Genomic DNA, 24,525 nt, shown 5'->3' with positions numbered 1-24,525 from the left:
CACATAGCAACTCCCGCTTCTTCTTCCTAGCAGCTAGCCTCCTTGGAGTTTCTTCAGCCCAGGAACCCAACTTGCTTTATAGCCAGGTGGAAACATTTCACACTGTAACCAAATGTCTACGAAGCATTTTCCCGTGTCTCATCTCATTTGATCCTCACAGAAGTCCTGGAGTAGGTAGATAGAAGACTCGGTGGAATTCTATTTTCATGGGTGTTTCACTGGGTTAAAAAAAGTTTAGCTAAATCAGAAAGCAGGTCTAATTAAGCAAGTTTATTCTATGTATATAAAGGGCTAGGTTGACTCATGCACGCACGATACATATAAAGCTCTTGCTGGCACCAATCGCACGTGTGTGTTTTGATCTGTCACTGTTGATCATGAATTTGGTTTACACTTCTGTTAAAAAGAATGGGCGAACGGTGATATTAAAATATTTCTTCTAATTAATTTCCTTTTGATGTGTATGGATTTGTGCACTGGGCCACGAGTTTAGTTACAAAAAGGTTTTCTTGTGGTCCTCTTGCTGTGCCAGTTGGTGTCAATTGATGTATAAAGATGTTTTGAACTGGCAAGTGAAATAGTTCCTGTTTCCTGCTTTTATCACATAGCTCAACTTCCCCTGTAATGGGACTCGGTCAGGGTGATTGAGTGCAGGGGTGACTGTCATCTCGTGCTAGAATCCCTGAGGTTCCTGCATCACGGCAGGTGACAGCGTTGGCCCTGATTTTCCTGAAGACCCAAGGTTCTTAGAGCTTACCCAAAGCTTCCTCTTCCTCCAGGTTCTTTCTCTCAGAACATACATTACAGGATGACACAGGTATTTACATGAAGTCTCTGTATCTGCTGATATATTTTGGTATGCTCTCATGAAGAACTGAAATCCACATGTAAAATTCACATAACTCCTTTTAGCTTCTTTTCGTTGTAGTGTTCCCAACAGGTAGTAACGGTGATTGATTTTTAATATGTCATCCTCTCCACGCCCATATGTGGACAGAAAACATAACTGGCATCAAATCTACTAAAAAATTCGGAGTACTGCATCGTCACTGTACCATCTCTGTCACTCTGCAGATTTGCCGTGATGGCTTGTTGCTGGGCCTTGGATCCGGAGGAGAGGCCCAAGTTCCAGCAGCTGGTACAGTGTCTCACGGAGTTCCACGCAGCCCTGGGGGCCTATGTTTGACTGTCACATCCCACAGCATCCAGGCGGAAGGTGCCCGCCTGGCTCACTGGGAGCCAGCCATGGACGCTTCACCCATCCCGCAACGCCAGCAGAAGCACATTCGTCTTCCAGAACACTGTGCCTTAGAAATGCATTAGACTCTGAACTTTAAAGACAGACTTAATAATGGGGAATATTTTCTAGATATCACTTTTATTAGGTTGAACTGAAAAGGTTTTTGTAAATTTTTTGGCCAAAAACTTTTAAAACATAGTTACTTTGGACTAGGGGTACCTTCTTACAAAATAAATAAACAGTTTTTAAAATTGTTTAAACACTTGGAATAGCCATTTTAGTGCCAACTGCTTTTTATTTTTTTTTACTTCATCAAGGTAAAATGTAGGTGATTCACCTTTAAAGTTTTAAAAATATTTATCACTAGTCTTGGGAATGGTTGTCTTCGAGATGAAGTACTTTTTCTTAGGAAAAGAACAACAGCATACAAAGATGTCTGGTTTGCCTTGTACAAGAAAAGGCAATATTGGAGGAAGAAAACTGAAAAGCTAGAATGAAAAAAGAAATAAAAAAATACTTATTAGAAATGGAAACTGCCCTTTCAAGAAAAATTGTTTTTTATTTTTTTTAATGAAAAGAAGTTCTGTTTTTTTATTTTTGAGGAAGTAGGAGTTGAGTTCATTGAAGCATCATAAATTTGGCAGATATTAGCTTTTCCAGGAGCCAGAAGTAGGTTTGGAGCAAGTCAGTAGTAAAGAATGGTGATTTTATTTATTTTCACTCTCTGGAAAAGGTGATAATACAATTTCAGAGAGTGAAGTCACGTTTTCTAAGGTTAGGAATCCCTTTATAGCACCGAGACTAGTGCTATGCACAGAGTGGGTGCTCAAGTTGTGAGTTAAAAAAATGTAAACTGGTAAATTTTGTGCTTATCTTCAAGGCTGACAAGTATAAAATTGTTTTTTAAAACACTTGAAAAATTAAAGGATTTGTTTTTTGTTATGGCAGTATTGAAAATATCATTCCTAGTCAATGATTGGTTTGAACATGCAGCAGGTAGATAAGATGTTGTATTTCATGAGTGTTTTGCTAAGGCCTTCAGCCCCTGATACAATTACAGCTAACTCTACTCAGCCTCCAGGTTTCAATAAAAAGTTGGAATTATGATTACAAAGAAGTGTCACAACACTGACACTTTTCTCCAGAACCTTTAAATTAGGGGTCTGTGTGTATTGGTGCTTGGTTATAGCTGGCCTAATGCATAGTTGAATGGGCCTCCTAGATGGTTAGGCCTAAAGGTGCCTCCGCTACTCCCATCCTCATAAGTGTACAAGGGGGAATGCGTAGCAGTTGGAGGCCTTTGCTGTTGCTAAAGAAGCTTTATGAATTAGCAGCACATCTGGAGAAAATCGCTCACACAGTCCATCCTCTGTCACAAACAGGCCAAGAGCATGGTTTTTCTATGTACGATTTATTAACACTGGCTCTTTGGTTTTATGGTACTCAACACCCTGAATGGCCAGTTGTTAAAAAACTCTTTGAACTCTTTGTAAGTTATAGATGTTTTCATTCACAACCTGCAATCTTAGAAGGCATCCAATCAATACATATTGTTTAGCACTAACTATGGTATTATGTATAACGCTGGCTTCCCTTCCAACATTCAGCGCATTTTTTGTGTGTGTGTTCAGGTTAGTGCACTGTTTAGAAGTCACAGTTCTATGTACAAGGTCAGCTCAAAAGAAAAAGTAATGACATCTGACTTCTTTCCCAAGTTAGCGAGTAGTAAGAGGTGCTGTCCATTAGCTGGGCTGGTGGTGCCTTTATCCTTATGAATTTGATTGTAAGCTGTTGTATGTATGTATATTTGTTTCATAGAAGGTGGTTTAAGAATTTAAAGAGATTTTTCTTGCCAACCTACGTGGAGTCATTGCCATAGGAAGAAAAGAGCAGTTAGATTTTCCCGGCTGGTCTCCCAGTTGTTTTGTCGTAGATTGTGAATGTCACTGAGCAGACTTTGCAGAAAATGATATTTTTATAGGAAAGAAACAAATTGACAAAGCACTGACATGATATTATAAGCTGGCTCTAGTCAACCCTGTGTCCTTTCTTGTAACACCGCTATTATAAGAATACTAGAGGCCTGGTGCACGAAAATTCATGCATTGTTTGGTGGGGGGCCACAGAGGCAGGGATCCTCAGCCCAGCCTGTGCCTTCTCGCAGACCAGGAGCCCTTGGGGGATGTCCAACTGAAGGCGCGGGGAGTGGGCCTAAGCCGCAGTCTGGCGTCCTCTGTGGGAGGCAACCGGCAGGGCAATTGGGGGACAGCACCAGTGGGTGAGCAGCCGGCTCTGCCCCCAATTGCCCCTCCACCACTTCCGGTCGCTGCCACGCCCCCCCATCACCGTCCCCTCCCTCTGCCCGCTGGCACCAACCTTGGCTGGCCTGGCGCTGCCCACTCACTGTCCCCATCCCCCACCAACTGGTCATTCTGCATTGGGTCAATTTGCATAATAGGTTTTTATTATATAGGATTTTATTTGTAGAAGCAAGGAGGATTGGCTATTTATTCAGTATGTATGTATTGAGTGCCCACCGTATATTTGGCTCTAAGATATGCAGGGAACAAGAAAGATGAGGTTCTGCCCTTTCTAGGGCTTATATTCTAGTTAGGAGAAGCAGATAATAAACTTTAGATTTTGGTAAGTGCTATGAAAATAAAGTAGAGTGGTATTATAACTTTAGATGTAGTATTTAGCCAGGCTTCTCTGAGCAGGTGGCATTTGAGTTGAGATCTGAATGCCAAAAAGACAGCATTGAGAAGGGACATAATTGCAGAGGACTTAAAGCAGGAACGAGTGGGCCTCCAGGCTCAGCCCTTCCTGTTTATCCTCCAGCGGCTACTGCTGGAAGAAGAGAACAGAGGTCGGTGTGACCGGACTGTAGTCAGGGAAGGGCGGGTTCCGCATGAAGTCTGGGAGACATGCACGGGCAACAGGGCCTTACAAGCTATTGGGCATATTTATATTTTATTTACATACAATGAAATTTTAAGGATTTTTTTTCAGTAAGGGATTGACTGACATGAGCTGATTTGTCATTTTAAAAAAGGTTATGCCAACTCTTTTGTGAAGATTGCATTGTAGGAAGACAGAGGTAAAAGTCATGAGACTTTTAAGAAACTGTTGCACAGTTTAGGAAAGAAAGTATAGTGGTTTGGGAGATTGAAGGGACAGATTGGAGATACGTTTTGAGGGTAACAGACAGGGTGGGGTGGAGAAGGAAAGAGAGTGATCAGGGATGACTAATTTGTTTGGGGCTTGAGCATCTGACTGTATGGCTAAGCTATATAATGAGATGGAAAAAACCCTAGGAGGAGCAGGATTTTGCCGTGGCAGGGGGATCAGTAATTTGTGGTGGGCTGTGTTTGGGTTGCCAAATGGTCATCTGAATGGAGTAGATACATGAGAGTATAGCTCAGGGAAGAGGTCTCATTGAACATGTAAGTGGAGGAATGTAATGTAGTTGATCTTTAAAAGCCATAGCACTGGATGAACTTGCTTCAGGGAATGGTGTAGATGGAGAGGAGGTCCTAGGCCTGAGTCCTAAGCACACCAGCATTTAATGGTCTGAGAGGAAGACTGAGAAGAAGCCACTGCTGTTGGAAAAAGCAACAACAAAAACAGGAAAATGAGATGTCGTGGAAACTCAGGGAAGAAAATGTTTCCAGTGGAGAGTCTTCTGTGGGACTTGGCGTTTGGAAGGTACAAGCATTGACAACACCAGCAGGGATCAGAGCAGGTTGAGGTGTGAACACGTGGGAAAGGGGAGATTCTTCTGTCAGAGCTATTGGGAAATGGAGTGGTAACTAGGGAAGGTCAAAGAAGTGTTCTGGGAGGGGTTTTTTGGTGGGAGTTGGGGACAGGGAGGAGAGCGTGTTTGTTTTCCAGATGAAGATACGGGTACCAGAGAATGTTTCTTTCACAGGCTAACGGGAATGATCCAGTAGAGGGAGAAAAACCCCTGTGGAGTATGGGACATGCCTCTTGCCCTTTGGTCCACAGGCATAAAGCCTCTGCCCTCCACCTCCCAGTCCCTTTGGTTGTGGTAAAGGTTATGGTTTTAATGGGGAAATAATGTGAGGGTGATGGGAGGCGGGAAACAAAACTTGAAACATTCCCACTGAATGACATTCTATTGAGTTGACTAACCTAGAACCTCAGACCCATCACAGTGTCTGGCTAGCTGCCATCTTTTCCCTGTTGCCTCTGTAAGTTTTTTCTTGGCCCTTACCCCTTCCAGCCAACCTCTGCCAGAGTAACGCTTCCCACACTCCCACGCGGAGCTACTGCGATCCTGCTCGACACTCTTCAGCAGTTTCCGGAGCCTTCAGGGTGGGGATGAGAACTCCTGGGTGCAGTCTCTGCAGTTCCCTTGCTTCTCCACCGGCTGGCTCACTACTGCTGTTCCACCTGTTCCTTCTTTTGCATGCGCTGCTGCTCTTAGAATGACAGGCTTCGGGTTAGATTGTCCGGCTCCAGGAGTCTCCTCTGACACCTTCCCCTGCCCCTGCAAGAGCTTTTCAGCCTCTTCCCTGGGTGTGGACGCCCACAAAGGTAAGACGGGGGCACATGTGGTTATTTATTTTAACCACTTGGCTGTGCATTCTCTGAGGATAGAAACTTGTGTTTCCCTGAGATCTCAATCCCCATTGCTTAATTAGCACTTGACATATGGTAGGCTTGAATATTTAATGCATTGATGAGTAAAAATACCTAAATTTACATAAGAGAGCAATTAGAGGCTTAAAAGAAAAAAAATCTAATTCCTTCAAAGGATTATCTTATATTTAAAGTATTGTGTTTTAACACCAGTAATATTTGTATTCAAATTTGAGTTTTTTTATGCAATATAAACCAAGAAGGCATGAAATAAAAAGAGACAGATTGGCGGGGAAGACCATAACCCACTGCAGTGCTGGCTTAAGCACCCCCCTCCTCCTCATTTCCCAACACCCTTTTTACTTTATTTTACTGCTTTTTCTTTGGTCACAGGAATACAGTAGGTCCTCAGGTTACGTTGGAGATCCGTTCCTACTGCGCGATGTGATTTTTGCCATAAGTCGGAACCCACCTACATAAGCACCTACGTCACTCACATGGAGCACATACACAGCAGTATGTAATGAAGTGAAACAGTAAAAAAAAATTTAAAAGAAAGATAATAATTCCTGACCTTTACTTGTGGTAAATAAATAATAAAAATCATAAAGCACATATGTACATACGTTGAAATGACGGAACTTTTTTTTATATATAAACAAATGGGAGATGGTGACGTCACCACAAAATGACGTGTGTCGAGTCCGACGTAACCCGAGGACTGCCTGTAATTAAGCCTGACTGCGAATTCTGCTCCATGCTTCTCTACAAGGCCAGCTTTGTTTGGAGTTACACATGACGTAACTCATTGACTTTGAAGATTGTTTCCCAGGTGTTAGTCTCCCATGCCCCTCACTCACGCCAACACCATACGTTAAAAAGGAGGTGATACAATTTATGGGGCTAAAAAGAAAAATTTAAACAGTTGCTTAATAATTTTTGTTTCTACATTCATTTTCGCCTTTAATATTTCAGGACAACATTGAACTTAACTTTCTGGGACACAATACAGTTATCTTGTATAACTGTATTGAGTACAGTCACATGCCACTTAACCGACAGAATACCTTCGGTGACTCGGTTGTTGTGCAAATATTATACGACTGGCAGTGCAGTAGGCTTGTTGACACCAGCATCACCACAAACACATGGGTAATGCGTTGAGCTACATATGACCTTAAGCTGCTGTATTACTAGGAGTAGGAATTTTTCAGCTCCATTATAAACTTATGGGACCTCTTGTATATGTGGTCTGTCGTGGATAGAAATGTTATGCCACGCCTGACTTCGTACATTTTATATAGAAGTAAACTGAATCTGTGGGTTCTGTTCTCTTTCTGAGGGTGATGTTCTTTAAGTAATTCAGGCTAACCAGGCCTAGAGGGCTTAGTAGAAGATGTCTCCTAAACCTTCAAAGAACAGATGTCAATATTTATTTTTTAGCTCTGCCGGTATTGTTCGGTGGTTAGAGTGTTGGCTCACATACTGAAGGGTCTCAGGTTCAGTTCTCAATGTTTCTCTCTCTCTCTCTCTCTATCCCCTCTCAACAAGATACTCCAGAGACTGGCGGACTTGAGGAGGAATTGGTCATGGGCCCTGGCAACAGAAAAGCACCGGCGTTATTTAATGTTCTGAATAAACTTCCTCTAACGCTGACTTTCCTCAGGCCAAATGGGTTTGACTTGACCTTAATCTCTTCATCAGGAAGTGCAGTGTCTTGCTATTCCTGTAGTTTAAGTTTTGTGTTGGAATCTCTAGGCAGGGTCCCTCTGGCCTTTGCCCTTTTGTTTTTTTCTTTTTTCTTCCCGAGAAAGACCCACAGATGACTTAGCAGAAAGAAGGGCGGCTTTCTGTGACCTGATCGACATTCTCGGTCCGCTAAGCAGACGGTTGTCTTGTGTGAAGGGCTCCCCAGGGCCCTGCTTGCCCCTTCTGGGAAGGCAGGAAAAGGAAGCCCTGGCGCTGCTGGGCTTTGTGGAAACCTGGTATCGCCTCCACCCAAGGGCCTTCCCCTGTCCCCACCGTCCTCTGGCCCCTGGGAACTTCTTCCTGTTCTTCAGCATCCCTTTATTGCCAGCCTCACCGTCTGGCTCATGGATTGCATGTCCCTCTTAAAGGAACCTCATTTCCTTTCCACAGGATGTGATATTTCAAGTTCATTTTAATAATATAGTATGATTTAAAAGGAGCTATTAAAATGTTTTTTTCCCCTCTAGCCACCTTAGCATAGCATTGCATTTTAGAGCTAAAAGGAGAGTAAGTAACCTAGTACTTTTACCATTAAGGAAACTGAATCAGTATCACTTTCTAGACACAAGATGAAAAATAGGCTCTTTCTCTCTTAATGAGGTAGGTGTTCCTTCCCAGGGAGAGGGATTAGTTATTGGAGTGTGCTCCAAATAAATTAATGCTCCAAAAGTGGACATTTTAATACACAGCTGTCGAATTAGTGAACATTGATTTGATTTGATTTTTTAGATCTGTGGGCAGTGTGGTATTATTGGAGCATAGTATTCAAGGCAGAGAGTGGCCAGAGAGAAGATTCAGGAGGCAATGGCAGATGTGTGGTGAAGGGCCTGACATACTGAGAAGTTTGGACTGTTTTGTAGGGGATGGGACCAGTGGAGGGCTTCCATCAGGTAGTGGTGTGGTCACACTTGTTATAGCAATGTTGGTGACAGGTGGCCACTGCTTACTGTATGCAAGGCATTGTACTGCTTACTTTACCTGTGTTATTTAATCCTCACATGCCTCTTAGGAAGCATTGTCATCATCTTCATTTTAAAGTAGAGGGAAGGGAGGCTGAGATAGGTTGCACAGGTAGTACATAGTGGAGCTGTGATTTTAATCCAGGGAGTCTGTCCAGAGCACAGAGAAGACACCTTTACCAACAGGACTGCAGGAGGGGGTGGGATGGATGGGAGACCCTACTTGGTGGTCTCAACATTTGTAGAAATGTAAGGAATTGGGTAGACCTCTGATACACATCATGAGAGTTGGAAGCCTTTATTGGGGGCAGTTTGCAAGGGAGCTGAAGATCAAACAAAAGTGGAACTGAGCTGAGGTTGGAGATAAGAAATGTATGGTGGTATGGTTATGGCACTTTCTCCACGGATTTGACTACAGTAGAATCTGTTACAACAAGGAGTGGATTATATAAGATACATGTGTATTTCTCTCTCACCTTATAGTCCAAGGCTGGTGGAGTAGCTCAATTTCCAGAACCACTCAGAGTCCTAGGTCCCTTCAGTCTTTTTCTGCCATTCCGCAGACTATAGCAACATGGCTGCATGGCCAACACTGGGGCTCTGAAAGGAGGTAAGAGAAATGGAAAGAAGTTTCCCTTTAGGTAAGAGAGAGAGAAGTTGTACACATCACTTCTGCTCATATTTCATTGGTGAGAATGTAGGCACCTAGCGCAAGGAAGTTTGGGAAATGGGTCTAGCTGGGCAGCCACGTTCCCAACTAAAACCTTATTACTATGGAAAAAGAGAATAGATTTGGGGGACCAGCAAGCAGTCTGCCACAGAAGATGAAGGCAACCTTAGGTTGGTGGATGAAGGATTGAGTTTTTCTGGACAGGTGTGGGGATAACAGTGCAAGAGAGTTTAAGGTGTTGAGGTGTATGTAGTTCAGGGGGTCAGCTAAGAGATCCAGCCGGGCAAGGTAGTTAGGCCAGAATATCGTGGGCCTTGGAAGCCTTGAGTCCAGGAGGTTGCAGAGTAGATGTGAGACTAAAGGAGGAAGTGGTTGGGATAGGAATTAGTTGTTCATGGTTAGAGCAGGAGCTGGAGCTGGATGTAAAGGTGGCTTAGTTCTGGGAGACAAGACCTGTGGTGGAGCCATGGGTGTAGGAGGTTGACATGGTGAGGTGGGAGTTTGCAGAGTTGAGGCAGTCACAGGGCATGTTTGGTGCACCCTACACAGTGGTCAGACCTCCTGTCTGGGCACTGAGCACCCTTCACCATCTGGCCCCTGGCTGTCTCACCTTCTCTCCTCCCTTCCTCACTACCTAATACTAAATCAGTGTTCATACCCCCCTTCCCATCAATCCAGATTCCTCCCCTCACCTATAAAAACCACCCCATGTGTCATCTCTCCCAACGGCCGTCCTTGATCCCTAGCCTCTTTGTTTCTGTCTGGATACCAGCTGTCTTCTTTCTTTGCTTAGTTATAGTTTGTAACTTAACCTTACATTGGACCAGTTTGGCCTTTCTAACCTATTATATATACACTACATAGCTACTACTAACAGGCAGTTTCTGTACTTATTTTTGTATCAGATTTTTGAGGCAATCTGATTGGCCCATCTCTTCTTTTCACACTAGACCAGCCGTGGGCAAACTACAGCCTGGCCCATTTGAAATGAATAAAACTAAAAAAAAAAAAGACCGTACCCTTTTATTTAATGATGTTTACTTTGAATTTATATTAGTTCACACAAACACTCCATCCATGCTTTTGTTCCGGCCCTCCGGTCCAGTTTAAGAACCCATTGTGGCCCTCGAGTCAAAAAGTTTGCCCACCCCTGGCCTAGACCATAGCTGTCCTGGATGTGAGCTACCATCAGCTGGTCATGAATGTGCGGGGGAACAGAATGGGCAGATGAGGACACTAACCCGGCTGCTTGCCATGCTGGTTCAGTGCCGAGGCTGTGACCTGTGGGGGCAGAGCCGTGGGAAGGAATACAACCCCATCATTGCTGATCTTCCTGCCAGGCCTTGAGTGGGGGTGGGGCGGGGGTGGTTTAAGGAGATAAAAGTTGGCTGTTTCTCCTTATCATCAGGAACAATAAGTTTATACTGTACCGGAGGGATCTGGTCTTTGGTCTGTTCATTCAACTGAAACATCTAAGACACTCTGCCAGGCCCTGGTAATGGGACGGTAAGGAGACCAACCTGTCCTCATAGTCGGTAATGTGGGGAGGGCAAAGTGGCACCTAGGGCACATAAGCAGGAGTTACAGTGACGTGTGTGTGGGAGGAAAGGCTCTGGAGCTGTGAACACCCCCAGGTTCCAGCCTCAGAGAGCCGTCTTCAAGGGCCTTGTAAAACCCAGAAGTCCCATTTGGGGAGGGCATCTCCAAAGACATGAAGGGGCAGTGCCCCTGGCTCTAAGGAGGAATGGCTCAAACCATTGCCCATGAGTGGCCATCACTTCTGTCCTTGAGTTTGGTTTCCTGATTGGCCCCAGTGGGGTGAGGAGAAACTGCATCTATGACTTCAAGCCCCCCTTCCCCAACCCTTGCCCCTCTAAACCCAGGGGCCAGACCACCCGGGCCCAGGGTGTGACCCGGTCCCAGGGTGTAACCCGGGCCCAGGGTGTGACCCGGGCCCAGGGTGTGACCCGGTCCCAGGGTGTGACCCAGGCCCAGGGTGTGACCCGGTCCCAGGGTGTGAGGGCCTTGTCCTCACAGTGAGGAAACCACTGCGGCATCAGCTGGCATCAGTCAGGCTGCTTTCCTCTGTTCCCCACCTTTCTATTTTTATTAAAACTTTTACTTGTAAATCCAGCCCTTTCTATTCAAGAATCTGTTTCTTGGTAAACAAATACTCCATTTCCCAGAGGTAAAAAGTGAAAAATGCTCATTTTGTGGAAAGCTGCATCACATAGGTCAAGGGGGATTTCTCTTCTCAGGATGGTGAGGAGTCTGGCCAGGCCCCCAGGCCCTGACTACATGGCTGCCCGGGGCAGGAGCTGGGAGCCGCTGAGGGGCAGCCCTGAGATGGTCTCACCAGGCCGGACCTCCCACAGCCGCCCTGGAGCTGGCTCAGAACCTCTGGCCCCGAGTCTTTGCGGGAAGTCCCTGCTGAGGCTAGACATGAGGAGTGGCCCCTCTCACGCTCCCATCCAGTCACCCCAAGGTCCTCCTCCCCTCTCAGGAGAGCAGACATCTCTCTCTTCCCTGAGGTTTCCCAGGAGGGAAGAAGCACTCTGGGCGGTCACACAGTCACCTCCTACACTTTTGACTGCCGTCAGATGACAACACCCCATGCCACTTAGTCAGTAAGAGAGACCAGCCTCGGTTCCTCTCTCTCTCATCCCCTTACTCCTAAATGTGTCTCTGTGTCCCCCACTTCACTTCATCACCACCCCCTCTGGCTTTCACCTGGACAACTACAATCTCTTCCTAATGGGCTGCCCTCCAACCTCCCCCACTTCAGTCCACTCTCCTCACAGCTGCCTGAGCCATCCTGTGACGGGATCTTCCTGACCAAGGACCTACCTGGATCACCGCAGTGGACAAGCATGGCACAGCTTGATGTTCCAGAACAGCTGGAGCCCCCACAAGCCTGCACAAGAATTCCAGAAGGAATTGCACAGGAAGCATCACCTCTCTACCCTGGAAACTGGGTGAGGGGGAAGCCCCAGTAAACAAACCATGGCCAGGGTGGTTATGCTAGACAGGAGTACGTGGACTTTCAGAAGAACTTTCTCATCTCTCCCTCTGGCCAACATTACTGTCCTCTGCCACCCTGGATCCCCTGGGCTTTGTTCTATTTATGGTCTGTGGGTGTGGGACTAGCCAGTCCCCTGTCTTCACCCCTCCTACCAGTCTCCATTCCCTAGTTATGGGACTTCCATTCAGCCATATTTCAGGCGGTTCAGAATGATGGTTTTTCGGTAGTTTAGTTGTAATTTTGATGTGGTTGTGGGAGGAAGTGAGTACCACGTTTACTCACTGCGCCATCTTGCCCAGAAGTCTCAAAGACATGAATTTTTTGGTCTGTTAGATTGTAAGCTCTCCAAGCAAAGAAGAACCACTCCACCTTCTCCTCTGCAACTTCTTTTAGCACTTAGGGTTTATTAAATATATGATTTCTTGGAGCAAAGAGTAATTTTACTGACCAAAGGTAGTCTTCCCACGTTCCAATGAGAAATACAAATATGGCATTTATTATTCCAAGAGTTCCTACTGGCAGGAAAAAAATGTAAATGTATGTAAATTTCTTAGAGAAAGGTATGCCAGAGATGGTTACTAAGACACATTCCTGAAAGAAACTGGGAGGGAAGGAGTGAAGGAGAGAGAGAGCCAGCCAGATAATCATTAATGTTGATCTACAGGGTGAGATGGCCATGTATAGGGAGTTTTTACGTGAACTCCACTGATTATATGGGTACCTTTCCTCTCCCACATCTGTGTCCCCACGATGCTGAACAGCGTCTGGCGCATCTGTTCATACATTCACTCATATTTATGCACCTACACATCTATTTAGCTCGAGTGTCTAGAATTGCTTTTCTAGTAGTGGCAACAACTTCGGGCCAATGGCCCTGACCTCTGGACCCAGACCTGAGAGACCACAGGTGCCTACTGGGGTTGGGCTGCTGCCTATGGCCATGAGCCACTAAGGAAATGACCCATGACCTAGACATCACCAACTCCCTGCTCTAATTCACCAGCACAAACACCACCTAGAGTGTCCTTCGGAAGACTTGATACTGTTGGCTGACCTACCGTGACAGGGAAACACTGGCAGCTGCCGTGGTGACTTCATGACAAATGGCCTTCCCGCTTCCTGCCCCAGGATTGATTTATTCCTTTATTTATTTATTTTTTATTTTTTTATGCAGCGAAATTAGAAAGTGCACAGTACTTTTGTTACACACTTTCTCATCTAGCCACAGATACCAGGAAGTGGCTTTGGAATTGTTTTTGAAGATCTAAGGAAAACATATTTTTTATAACGTGTTCTTGCTACATTAAGCATTTGCTTACCTTCCTGTTGTCTCGGAGGAAAATGCCAAGCTGTAGGTTTAGGACTAGAGTTTACTGTCAGGTTAATTAAGCCCTAACAAAAAGGGGTAGAGAAAATATTTTTGAAGGGGGATGTTGTCACTTCGTGTTCTGTCTTCTGTCTCTTAACCTCTCTCTAATATTTTCCTCATTTTAACTTGGGACTGCACTCTGGTTAACATTTTGTACCCTACCTTCTGATTCATCAATTCTTTTTTTTTTTCCAGTTGTGGCTCTTTTACTTTTTAATGGATTTGGGTTTTTAAAGTGTAATAGCTGTGTTTTTCATTCCCAAAAGCTTTCTTTCCCTTGTAAAACATATATCTTTTTTTCTAGGTAGTTGCTTATGTTTTCCACTGCATCTTTATTTTTTCAATCATTGTGCGTATGCCTTTTTAATCTAAATCTGTTAATCCCATTTCTTGAAACTGCTTGTGCTTTTGCTGAGTCTCAATTAGAACTAATAAAACTATTAGACAAACTATTAGAACTAATTTTAAAAAACAAAAGGCCTAATAAAGAATAACTTACCAGAATCATTAGCCTTCCAAAAAGCCATAATAACTGTTTATAGCAGTTCATTATACCCAGTACATCATGTCTAGCTATCAAGAAAAAAAAAATACAAGGTATACTAAAGGGCAAAAAACAATTTGAAGAGATAGAGCAAGCATCAGACCCAGACATGGCTGGGATGTTGGAATTATCAGACCAGGAATTTAAAGCAATATTAATTGATATGCTGAGGCCTCTAATGGATAAAGTAGAGAGCAGGCAAGAGCAGTAGGCAGTGTAAGTAGAGGAAGCAATGCTAGAGCTCAAAATACTAACAGAAGGAAGAATTCCTTTGATAGGCTTATTAGACTGCTATGGAAAGAATCTGAGCTTCAAGTCATATCAATAGAAACCTCCAAAACTGAAAATCAGAGAGAACAGAGGCTGGAAAAAAATAAATGCCCATGGACTGTGGGACAACTACAAAAGGTGTAACATATGTGATATGGGAATACTAGAAGGAGAAGAAAGAAAGGAACCTAAATACTTAAAACATGACTGGAGGTTTCCCCAAATTAATATCAGACACCAAACCACAGATCTAGGAACTAGGAAACTGAGAGAACACCAAGATAATTACACCTAGGCAAATCCTTTTTAAATTACACAAAATCAAAAAAAAAGGGAAAAAAAAAATTATGAAAAGATCCAAAGGAAAAAAACCTTACCTTTAGAGGAACAAAGATAAGAATTATATCTCACTCATCAGAAACCATACAGGCAAGAAGAGAGAGGAATGAAACTACAGTGTTGAGAGAAAAAGAATCTTACCAACCTATAATTCTTTATCCTGCAAAATTATTCTTCAAAACTGAAAGAGAAAGACTTTCTCAGACAAATAAAAATTGGAATTTGTTGCCAGTAGACCTCCCTTGCAAAAAATGTTCAAAGAAATTCTTTAGAAATAATGAGGAAAATAATATAGGTCAGGAACTCAGGTCTACATAAAGGAATAAGTGAATGTAAAATAAAAGGAACTTCACAAGCTTATTCTAAAATTTACTTGGAAGAGAACGTGCAAGAATATTTCTGTTGAGAAATCAGCTGACAGTCTTATGGGAGTTCCCTTGTGGGTAACCATCTTTCTCTTCCTGCTTATAAGATTCTCTTACTATCTCTACCATTTGCTATTTTAATTATGATGTGTCTTGGTGTGGACTTCATCTTGTTTGAGACTTTCTGTACTTCCTGGACTTGTATGTTTATTTCCTTGACTAGGTTAAGGAAATTTTCAGTCATTATTTCTTCAAGTAGAGTCTCAATCCCTTTCTCTCTCTTCTCCTGCTGGTAGCCTTATGATGCAAATGTTGTTATGCTTGATGTTGTTGCAGAGGTCCCTTAAACTATCATCATTTTTTAAAAGTCTTTTTCTTTTTGCTATTCTGAATGAGTGTTTTCTGCTACTCTGTCTTCTAAATTGCTGATTCCATCCTCTGCTTCATCTTATCTGCTATTGACACCTTCTAGTGTAGTCTTCATTTCAGTTATTGTATCTTCATTTTTGACTGGCTCTTATTTATGGTTTCTATGTCGTTTTTAATGTTTACTATCTCTGTTGAAGTTCTCATTAAGTTTCTTGAGCATCTTTATAACCAGTGTTATGAACTCTCTATCTGGTAGACTTACTGCATCCATTTCATTAAACTCTTTTTCTGGATATTTCTCCTGGTCTTTCATTTGGGACATGTTTCTTTGTCTCCCCATTTTGGCTGCCTCTCTGTGTTTGTTTTTATATATTAGGTAGATCTGCTATCTTTCCCAGTCTTGGCAGGGTGGCTTTCTGTAGTAGGTGTCCTGTGGGGCCCAGTGGTGCAGTCTCCCTGATCATCTGGAATGTCCCTTGTGTGGGTTGTGTGTGCCCTCCTGTTGTAGTTGAGCCTTGATTGCTATTGGCACATCAGTGGGATTGACCTTCAGGCCGACTGGCTGTGAGGTTTGGCCATAACCACAGTGTATGAGCTATTGTGTGGGGGCTGACCCTACAGAGGGATTCACCACAGTGGGGTCTTGTACCTACTGTTACCTCCCTTTGGGTGTGATGCTTTGGGGAGCTAATTGGGTGGTGGGTTTTTTGTTCGTTCTGTTTTTGTGGTCTGAAACTAGCCACTGGGTGTGTTGGTTCTGGAGTATCTTGGGAGGGAATCCCATGTGGTCAGTGTCAGATGCTGCCTGTGACTGGCCCGGGGCTACCAGTTAGGAGCTGCGAAGGGATTCACAGTTGATAGCCGCCTTTGTTGGGTCTGGATGGATGTGCATAGCAGGAGAGGCCAGCTGCAGGAGAGGCCAGCTGCCACCAGTACTAGGCTTGGGGCAGGTCAGCAAAAGGCCCAAAGCACTCTGAGACCTGCTGCCACCTGCTGGCTGCCATAGGGCTCAGCTGTTTATAGAGCCCCTGGTGGAGTGCAGGTTGGATGAGACAGAGCTCAGGGAGTTGTCAGGGTGGAGGTAATGGAGATCACCATGCAGAATTAGGCTTGGTCATGAGGGGGAGGGCTCAACACAGGGACAATGTCAGCCGTCCCTCCAGCCCTCATCCCAAAGCCACACAATTCAGATTCTCCCTGTATTTCTCTGGCATGTATTTCTTCTTTGCATTTTTTTTATTTTTTTTATTTTTTTTTTGTTAGGGATTTTAATACTTTATTGACAGCTCTAAGCAGATCATCCAAACAGAACATCAAAAAAGAAATATCAGCCTGAAATGACACAGTAGCCCATATGGACATAATTCACATTTACAGAGCCTTTCATCCAAGGACATCAGATTATACATTCTTCTCCAGTGCACAGGGAACATTCCCAAGGAGAGACCACATGCTGGGTCACTTCTTTGCATTTTTTTAGTTTGACAATTACATTTTTAATTTTCAAGAACATTTTATTGTTTTTTATTTTCCCTTTCATGACTTTTTTTCCTTGACTACAAAAGAAAAACTTAGAATTTCTTTTTTAAAATATAATTTTATTGATTTAGAGTGGAAGGGAGAGAGAGAGAGAGACATCAATGATGAGAGAGAATCATCGATCAGCTGCCTCTTGCACACCTCCTAATGGGGATTGATCCCACACCTGGGCGTATGCCCTGACTTGGAATTGAACCATGACCTCCTGGTTTATAGGTCGAAGCTCAACCACTTAGCCACACCGGCCAGGCAAAAAACCTAGAATTTCATAAGGCTGCTCAGTAGATGTTTTAGAAATTATTTTCTATTCCCATAGGTGGCTGGTATTGGTCTTCTCTACCATCATATTGATCTCTTTCTTCAATAGCCCTCTGCTCCAGGTGGGAGGCTTGGGCAGGACTGACTGGTCATTCTTGACTGGCAGGATTTCATTTGGGGCCCATGGTCAGAACATACCCCCCACTTGGTACAATGGGGGGAAGCCTTTTCTTGGAGCCCCATCCTTCCCCAGAGATCCTGTCCAACTTCTTTTATGGGGCACCCTCTGGTTCAGCCATACCATGTTGGCTTGTTGTACCTACTCACGAAAGAAGCAAACCCTGGCTGGAGTGGCTCAGTAGTTGGAGCATCATCCCATGCACCAAAGGGTCATGGATTTGATGCCTGGTCAGGGGCACATACCTAGGTTGCAGGTTCGATCCCCTGCCCTAGTTGGGGCACATGTGGGAGGTAGCCAATCCATATCCAGTCAAGGGGATGTACCTTGGTTTCAGGATCAGTCCCCCGTCCTGGTCAGGGTGTATGCAGGAGGCAGCCAATTAATGTGTATCTCTCACATCAATGTTTTTCTATCTCTGTCTCTTCCACTTTCCTAAAAATCGATGGAAAAAATATCCTCGGGTGAGGATTAACAAGAAAACATAGAATGAATGTGCTCTTGAACACAACTCTTTCCAGACAGACCTAGGATTCACCCTGATTTCTCCCCCTATTGGCTCCTGCCCTCTGTGCCTATACCTTCAAACCTCAATGTCTTCCCAGACCCCCCAGTGAGCAATGGTTTTCACCTCCTCTGGTTGTCTCCTCTCCTCTGCTCTGCCCATCAGAATGGTTCCATGTCATGTTTTCAGACTCCATCAGTGGCCCCCTTTTCCATGCTTAGTGCTATAATTTTTATTTTCACTTGCCATCTGTCACTGGTGTAATCAGTGTTGAAATGGGACTCTTTCTGATCAACAATGTGAGAGACAAATTCCAAGCAAGTCTGAGACAGACTACCACACACATAATTTACAATGAAAAAAGCCGAGGAATGTTTCATTTAAGAATGAGGGAAGAGCTGGGAAGAAAGCATTTCGGAGAATTTCTTTGGAGGTAGTCTTATTCTAACACCGCCCCCGCCATCTACCTACCTACAGGCCAGCCCAAGAAGGGCTGAGGCCACAGTGAGAAAGAGGGGAAGTAAGGAATAGAGAAAGAGAAGCTGACCAGCTCTCTTACCCTACTCTTTCCTCCTGCTGGTCAGCAGCAGATCTGGGAAGCTGGTGATCCCACCCACCTAATGTCTGCTCTCACAGGAAGCCTGTGGATCTGGGTAGCTTGCCCTTCACCTTCTCTCCTCAAACGTCCTCTGTCTCTGGTTCTCTACCTTCCCTTTCTCTCCCACCCTGCCTCTTCCCTTTTCCTGCTTTCATTCTTTACCTCTCTTTCTTCATTTATTGCTGATAATACCAACCTCACATTAGTAAGTTCTCATCACTGTTTATAAAGGACTATGACACTCCTCCCTTCCTCTTTCTTTCTGTTTATTCAGCAAACACCACTGCAGAATGTGATGGTGGCTCTCAAAGGACAGTAAGAACATACAAGCACAGTGTGGTGAAGATCCAAGAGAGGGCAGCATGAGGGCGGGATCCCAAATTCAGCACTGGGGTGTCAGGAAGGCTTCCTAGGAGAGATGTTTTGAGGAAAAGTAGGGTTGCCTCGGGGGAGGAGATGTGGGCGGAGTCTTCTGGCCAGAGACAGCAGTGTATCCAAAGTTCTGGAGCAGTGGTTCTCAACCTTCCTAATGCCACGACCCTTCAATAGAGTTACTCATGTTGTGGTGACCCCCAACCATAAAATTATTTTCGTTGCTACTTCATAACTGTAATTTGCTACTGTTATGAATCGTAATGTAAATATCTGATATGCAGGATGTATTTTCATTGTTACAAATTGAACATAATTAAAGCATAGTGATTAATCACAAAAACAATATGTAATTATATATGCGTTTTCCGATGGTCTTAGGCGACCCCTGTGAAAGGGTCGCTCAACCCCCAAAGGGGTCACGACCCACAGGTTGAGAACTGCTGTTCTAGAGACACACCACGGGGTCCCACATGCTACTCCCTCCCCCCCCCACTCTCAGGACCACTAGCACCATCACCTTGACCACTGCCATTCATTAAGTGCTCATTCCATGCTGTGCTGTGGGAAGCCCTTTCCAACCTCAGCTGGCTTGTCTCTGCTCTCTTGCCTGTTCTAGAACTCTCTGCTTTCTACTGGTCTATGTCCCTACCAGGAAGCCCACATTTGTCCCTTGTTTCCCAAAGTAGGACACCTCTGTCAGTAAGCTTACGTCCCCTCCCCCTCCAAATGCATGATACCTTTGCATTGGATTAAAATGCCAAACACCTGGTTCCACTGTTTTCTTTACAAATTTCTGTACAAAAATTGTCAGCATACCTAAAGGAACCATAGGCAGCCCTTCTCTCATTATAGTTCAGTGAGCAGTAATCATTCAGTTATCACACATTGAGGAGCCTTGTCCCGAGAATAAACTGTTTAACCAGTTAGTAAAAGGCTATACCTTGCCCTACCTGCCTCCTCCTGTGAAAGGTCCGTCTTACTGTTTGGGGCCAAGAAGGAAGGAACATTTCCTGGTTCTCATGTCAGGGGATCTATCACACTCTCTGGAGAGGCTGATTCAAAGGCCCTGGAGAGAGCCAGTGGGAAGGCTCTCCACCTTAGCCTTCAGATGTTGTTTCCAGGAACTGGGAGAGTTCCTTGAAGTGTTGTTTTCATTTGAATCTGTGTTCACAGGGCTCTGCAGTTACGCAGACTGGCTGTAAGCCAGTGAGTTATTGCGGCGTGGCCTTGATACTTCCCATCATGGGTTATCACTGTTATTTGTTTGGTGTGCCTTCTGTTCTGCAACTTGGGTCTCTTCATATTTTATTATGTGTTGTGAAACTTGCATTTTAACCAGTCAGGTGGAGGTATGGTGGTATCTCATTAGGGGGGTTACTAATGAGCTTGAACACCTTTTTGTCTCTCATTTGGGTAGCGTCTTTTAAAAAATATATATTTTATTGATTTTTTACAGAGAGGAAGGGAGAGGGATAGAAAGTTAGAAATATCAATGAGAGAGAAACATTGATCAGCTGCCTCCTGCACACTCCCTACTGGGGATGTGCCTGCAACCAAGGTACATGCCCTTGACCGGAATCAAACCTGGGACCCTTCAGTCCGCAGGCTGACACTCTATCCACTGAGCCAAACCTGTCAGGGCTGGGTAGCCTCTTTTAAATACCTGTTCACCCCTTTGCTCATTTTTAAATTATTTGTCTGCCTTTTCTTTATGAATTATAGGAATTCTTTAGATATAAGATATACAACCCTTTGTCAGTTACATATATTGAAAATATTTTCTCCCACTCTGCTTGCCTTTTCACTGCTTTGATGACATCTTTTGAGGAACAAATTTTTTTCCTCAATGTAGTCAAATTTATCAACCTTTACCTTTGTGGTACTGGTTTTGTGCCTTATTTTTAAATAGTATTTTTATCCTATAGTTAGAAGATATGCTTCTACACTATCTCCTAAAATCTTTATTGTTTTGCATTTTACATTTAGGTCCATAGTCCACCTGGAGTTGACATTTGTGCATGGTTTGATTATAGGAGTTAAGTTTCATTTGCATTTCTTGTGGGTATTTTTTTAATAAGGCTTTATTTTATTCATTTTTGTTGAATAAATTTGACATGTAACATTGTATGGTGTAAGCTTAAAGTGTATAGCATGTCATATCGATACTTTTTTCTTCTCCATTTTATTTTTAATCCTCACCTGAGGACATGCTTAGAGGGAGGGAGAGAAAGAGAGGAAGAGAGAGAGAGAGAGAGAGAGAGAGAGAAAGAGAGAGAGAGAGAGAGAGAGAGAAAGATCAATGTGAGAGAAACATCATTGTAAGACGGAAACATCAATGTGAGAGAAAAACATCGCTTGGCTGCCTTCCACACACTCCCCGACTGGGGATCAATCCTGAAACCCAGGTTTGTGCCCTGACCGGGAATTGAACTGGCAACCCTTCCATGCACAGGATGACACTCAACTAACTGAGCTCCTCTGACAGGGCTCATATGGGTATTTTATGGTTCCAGAGTAATTTATCAGAAAGGCCACCCATTCTCCCTGTTCTGCAGTGCTACCAGTGTCCTGAATCTAGTCTATTTGTGTGTGTTTATGAGCTATGTATGCACACGTTCTGCACTATAATAGTTTTGTCGTGTCTTCATATCTGATAGGGCAAGTTTTTCCTTTTTTTTTCTGTAAGGGATCTGGGCTCTTAGCTTTTTGTATTTCTGTATATATTTTAGAATCAGCTTGTCAAGTTCTAGAAAAAAACAAAATAAAACCTATTGTGTATTTTGGTTGGGAATGCATGGAGATCAAATTAGAGCAAATGGACATCCTTTCACTTCACATATTTCTTCTGTGTGTTTTTCTTTCTCCTTCCGGTATTCCTGTCACACATATGTTATCCCCTTTGTAACTGTGCCACAGGTCTTGGATATTCTGTTTCTTTTTTCTCTTGCTTTTTCATTTAGGAAATTCCTATTAACACATTTTCAAACGCACTGATTGTTTCCTTGGTCATGTCCAGTGTACTGATGAACCAATCAAAAGCATTCTTCATTTCTGTTAGAGTGTTTCTGATTCCTAGCATTTCTGTTCGATTCTATCTTAGAGTTTCCATTGCTCTAGTTACATTACCCAGCTGTTATATGTTGTCCATTTTTTTCCCATTAGAGCCCTCAGCACATTCATTGTATTTATATTAAATTCTCACTGATAATTCCAAAATCTCTCTCCTATCTGAGTCTGGTTCTGATGCTTTCTTTGTTTCTCCAGGTTGTGTTTTTGCCTTTTAGCATGCTTGGAATTTTTTGTTGAAAGCTGGGCATGATGTATAAAAGAACTGATAGGACACAAGTGTGAAGTTTTATGTTCATCTGGCTAGGAGTTGGCTATGCTTACTGCTTGCTGTAGCTGTGGTATCAGAGGCTCAAATTTCCCCTAGTGTTCTTGTCTGTCTCCTCTGCTGCCTTTGGGTTTCTTTACAGACTCTTAAATAGGATCTGAGGCTTGCAGTCTTTTAGCTGTAATCTCTGTTGCTGTACAGGAGTTCTAAGTTCCGGGGGACCGGGTGGGGCGAGCACTCTGTGGTTCTGTGATTAGGTCTCAATCTTTTGGTAAGCCTGTGTCCCTGAGCTTACAAGTGCTTCTGAGTTCCCTCTCCCTTTAACAGACAGGACGCCTGAAAGGGATTGGAGTTGGAGATTCTCCTTTCCACAGGTTGGTTAGGCTTTGGTAAAACTCAAATCAGTTAGGCTCTGGTAAAATAGTTTCCCTTGAGGACAAGTCATGTTAAGGAGAACAGAGAGGTCTGGACATGTTCCAAAATGGTTCCTTTCCCCCTTCCCTACCTGAAGTGCAAGGGAACCCTTCTCCAATCTTCACAGTGAAAACATGGTTGGTTCCGGAGGTAAAATTCATAAAAGTGTGGGGGATCCCCAAGATGGCCCCCTCCAAAGTTTTTACTGTCAAACCCATCTATGCTGAGCCTCCGGCAATTTGGCAATTTTGTTGAAGTGTTCCTACCATTCCTGGCTCCAGCTGCGGGCATCTGCTCCTGGAATTCTCCGGGTAGGCTGTCTATTGCTCCAGGGTTTGGGGCAGCTGTTTGCCCTATGACCTTAACTCTCTGTAGATCTAAGATGAGCTGTTGGTTTTCAGTTTGTTCAGCATTTTTCGTCTGCGAGGATGGGGGTGATAAACTCTCTACATGGCAAATCAGAAACGAGAAGTCCATTCTTTTAATATGAATTTTTGAGCCAGTGATCATGAAATTTCTTTTTAGGTCTTCTGATTTTCTCTTTAACAAAATTTATCATTTTCTTAGCGAGGTCTTGCCAATGTTCTGTTAGATTTATTCCTAGCTACTTGATATTTGATCACGTTATGGTCAATGCATCTTCTTCTGCTTTTATTGCTGGTATATTGGAATATTGATTTTAACAGCTTTATTGAGGTATTTGCATAACATATGTTCATCTGTTTAAATAATAAATATTAAAACAGTCCATGATTTTGCTATAGTTACAGAGTTCTGCAGCTATCACCATAATCTAGTTTTAGAACATTTTCATAGTTCCAGAAAGAAAACTTGTACCTGTTAGCAGTCATTTCCCATTCTCCTCTCCTCCACACAGGCAACCACTAATTATTTATTTATTTTATCTTTACTGATTTGGCTATTCTGGTGATTTCATACAAATGGGATCATATCATATGTGATTGGCTTCTCTCACTTAGCATAATGTTTTCAAGGTTCATCCATGTTATAGCATGTATCAGTATTTCATTCATTTTATAGTTGAATATTATTTCATTGTATATGCTATACCACCCAGTCATCATTTGATAGACATTTGGATTATTTGCACTTTGGGATATTATGAGTAATGCTTCTATAAGCATTTGTGTGCAAGTTTTTGTGTGGGCATTTTATTTCTCTTGGGTAGATATCTAGGAATGGAATTGCTCGGTTATGTGGTAACTCTTTATTAAGTATTTTGAAGAATTTATAAACCATTTTCCAAAGTGGCTACACTATATTACATTCCTACTAGCAATACATAAAGGTTTCAGTTTCTATCCTTGAAAATGCTTGTCTTTTTTTTAATGTCTTTTTTTTTATCATAGCCATATTAGTGGGTATAAAGTGATATCTCATTGTGTTTTTGATTTTCATTTCCCAAATGGCTAATGATGTTGAGCATTTTTTTTTTTTAAGAAATGTCTCTTCAAATTATTTGCCCGTCTTTAAATTGAGTTATATGCCCTTTCATTATTGGGTTCTAAGGTTTTTAAAAATATATTTTCTTGATAGTAGACTCATATATGATTTGCAAATATTTTTTTCTAGTCTGTGGGTTGCCTTTTCACTTCCTTTTTTTTAATCCTCACCCAGGATATTTTTTCCATTGATTTCTAGGGAGGAAGGAGGGGTGTGAGAGAGAGAGAGAGAGAGAGACATCAATGTGAGAGAAACACATCAATTGGTTGCCTCCTGCACACATCCCTACCGGGCTGGGGAATCTGCAACCAAGGTATGTGCCCTTGACCAGGAATCGAATCCGAGACCCATAGGTCCCCAGA

The 24,525-nt window shown here is 43.3% G+C and overlaps 1 protein-coding gene across 5 annotated transcripts in view; it reads left to right on the top strand.

The window, feature by feature from the left end:
* Nucleotides 1-2,182, top strand: part of RYK (receptor-like tyrosine kinase) — a 62,032-nt gene extending 59,850 nt beyond the window's left edge. For all 5 annotated transcript variants that reach the window (XM_015561375.1, XM_015561374.1, XM_015561376.1 and 2 more), the window contains one exon: nucleotides 1,075-2,182. In XM_015561375.1, the coding sequence (XP_015416861.1) occupies nucleotides 1,075-1,186 (112 nt within the window). In that variant the 3' untranslated portion in view covers nucleotides 1,187-2,182. The remainder of the gene's footprint in view (nucleotides 1-1,074) is intronic.
* Nucleotides 2,183-24,525: the final 22,343 nt, after the last annotated feature.

Source organism: Myotis davidii, unplaced genomic scaffold, assembly GCF_000327345.1.
Source record: "Myotis davidii unplaced genomic scaffold, ASM32734v1 scaffold415, whole genome shotgun sequence".
NCBI lineage: Eukaryota > Metazoa > Chordata > Mammalia > Chiroptera > Vespertilionidae > Myotis > Myotis davidii.
This window is presented reverse-complemented; position numbering and strand designations above follow the sequence as displayed.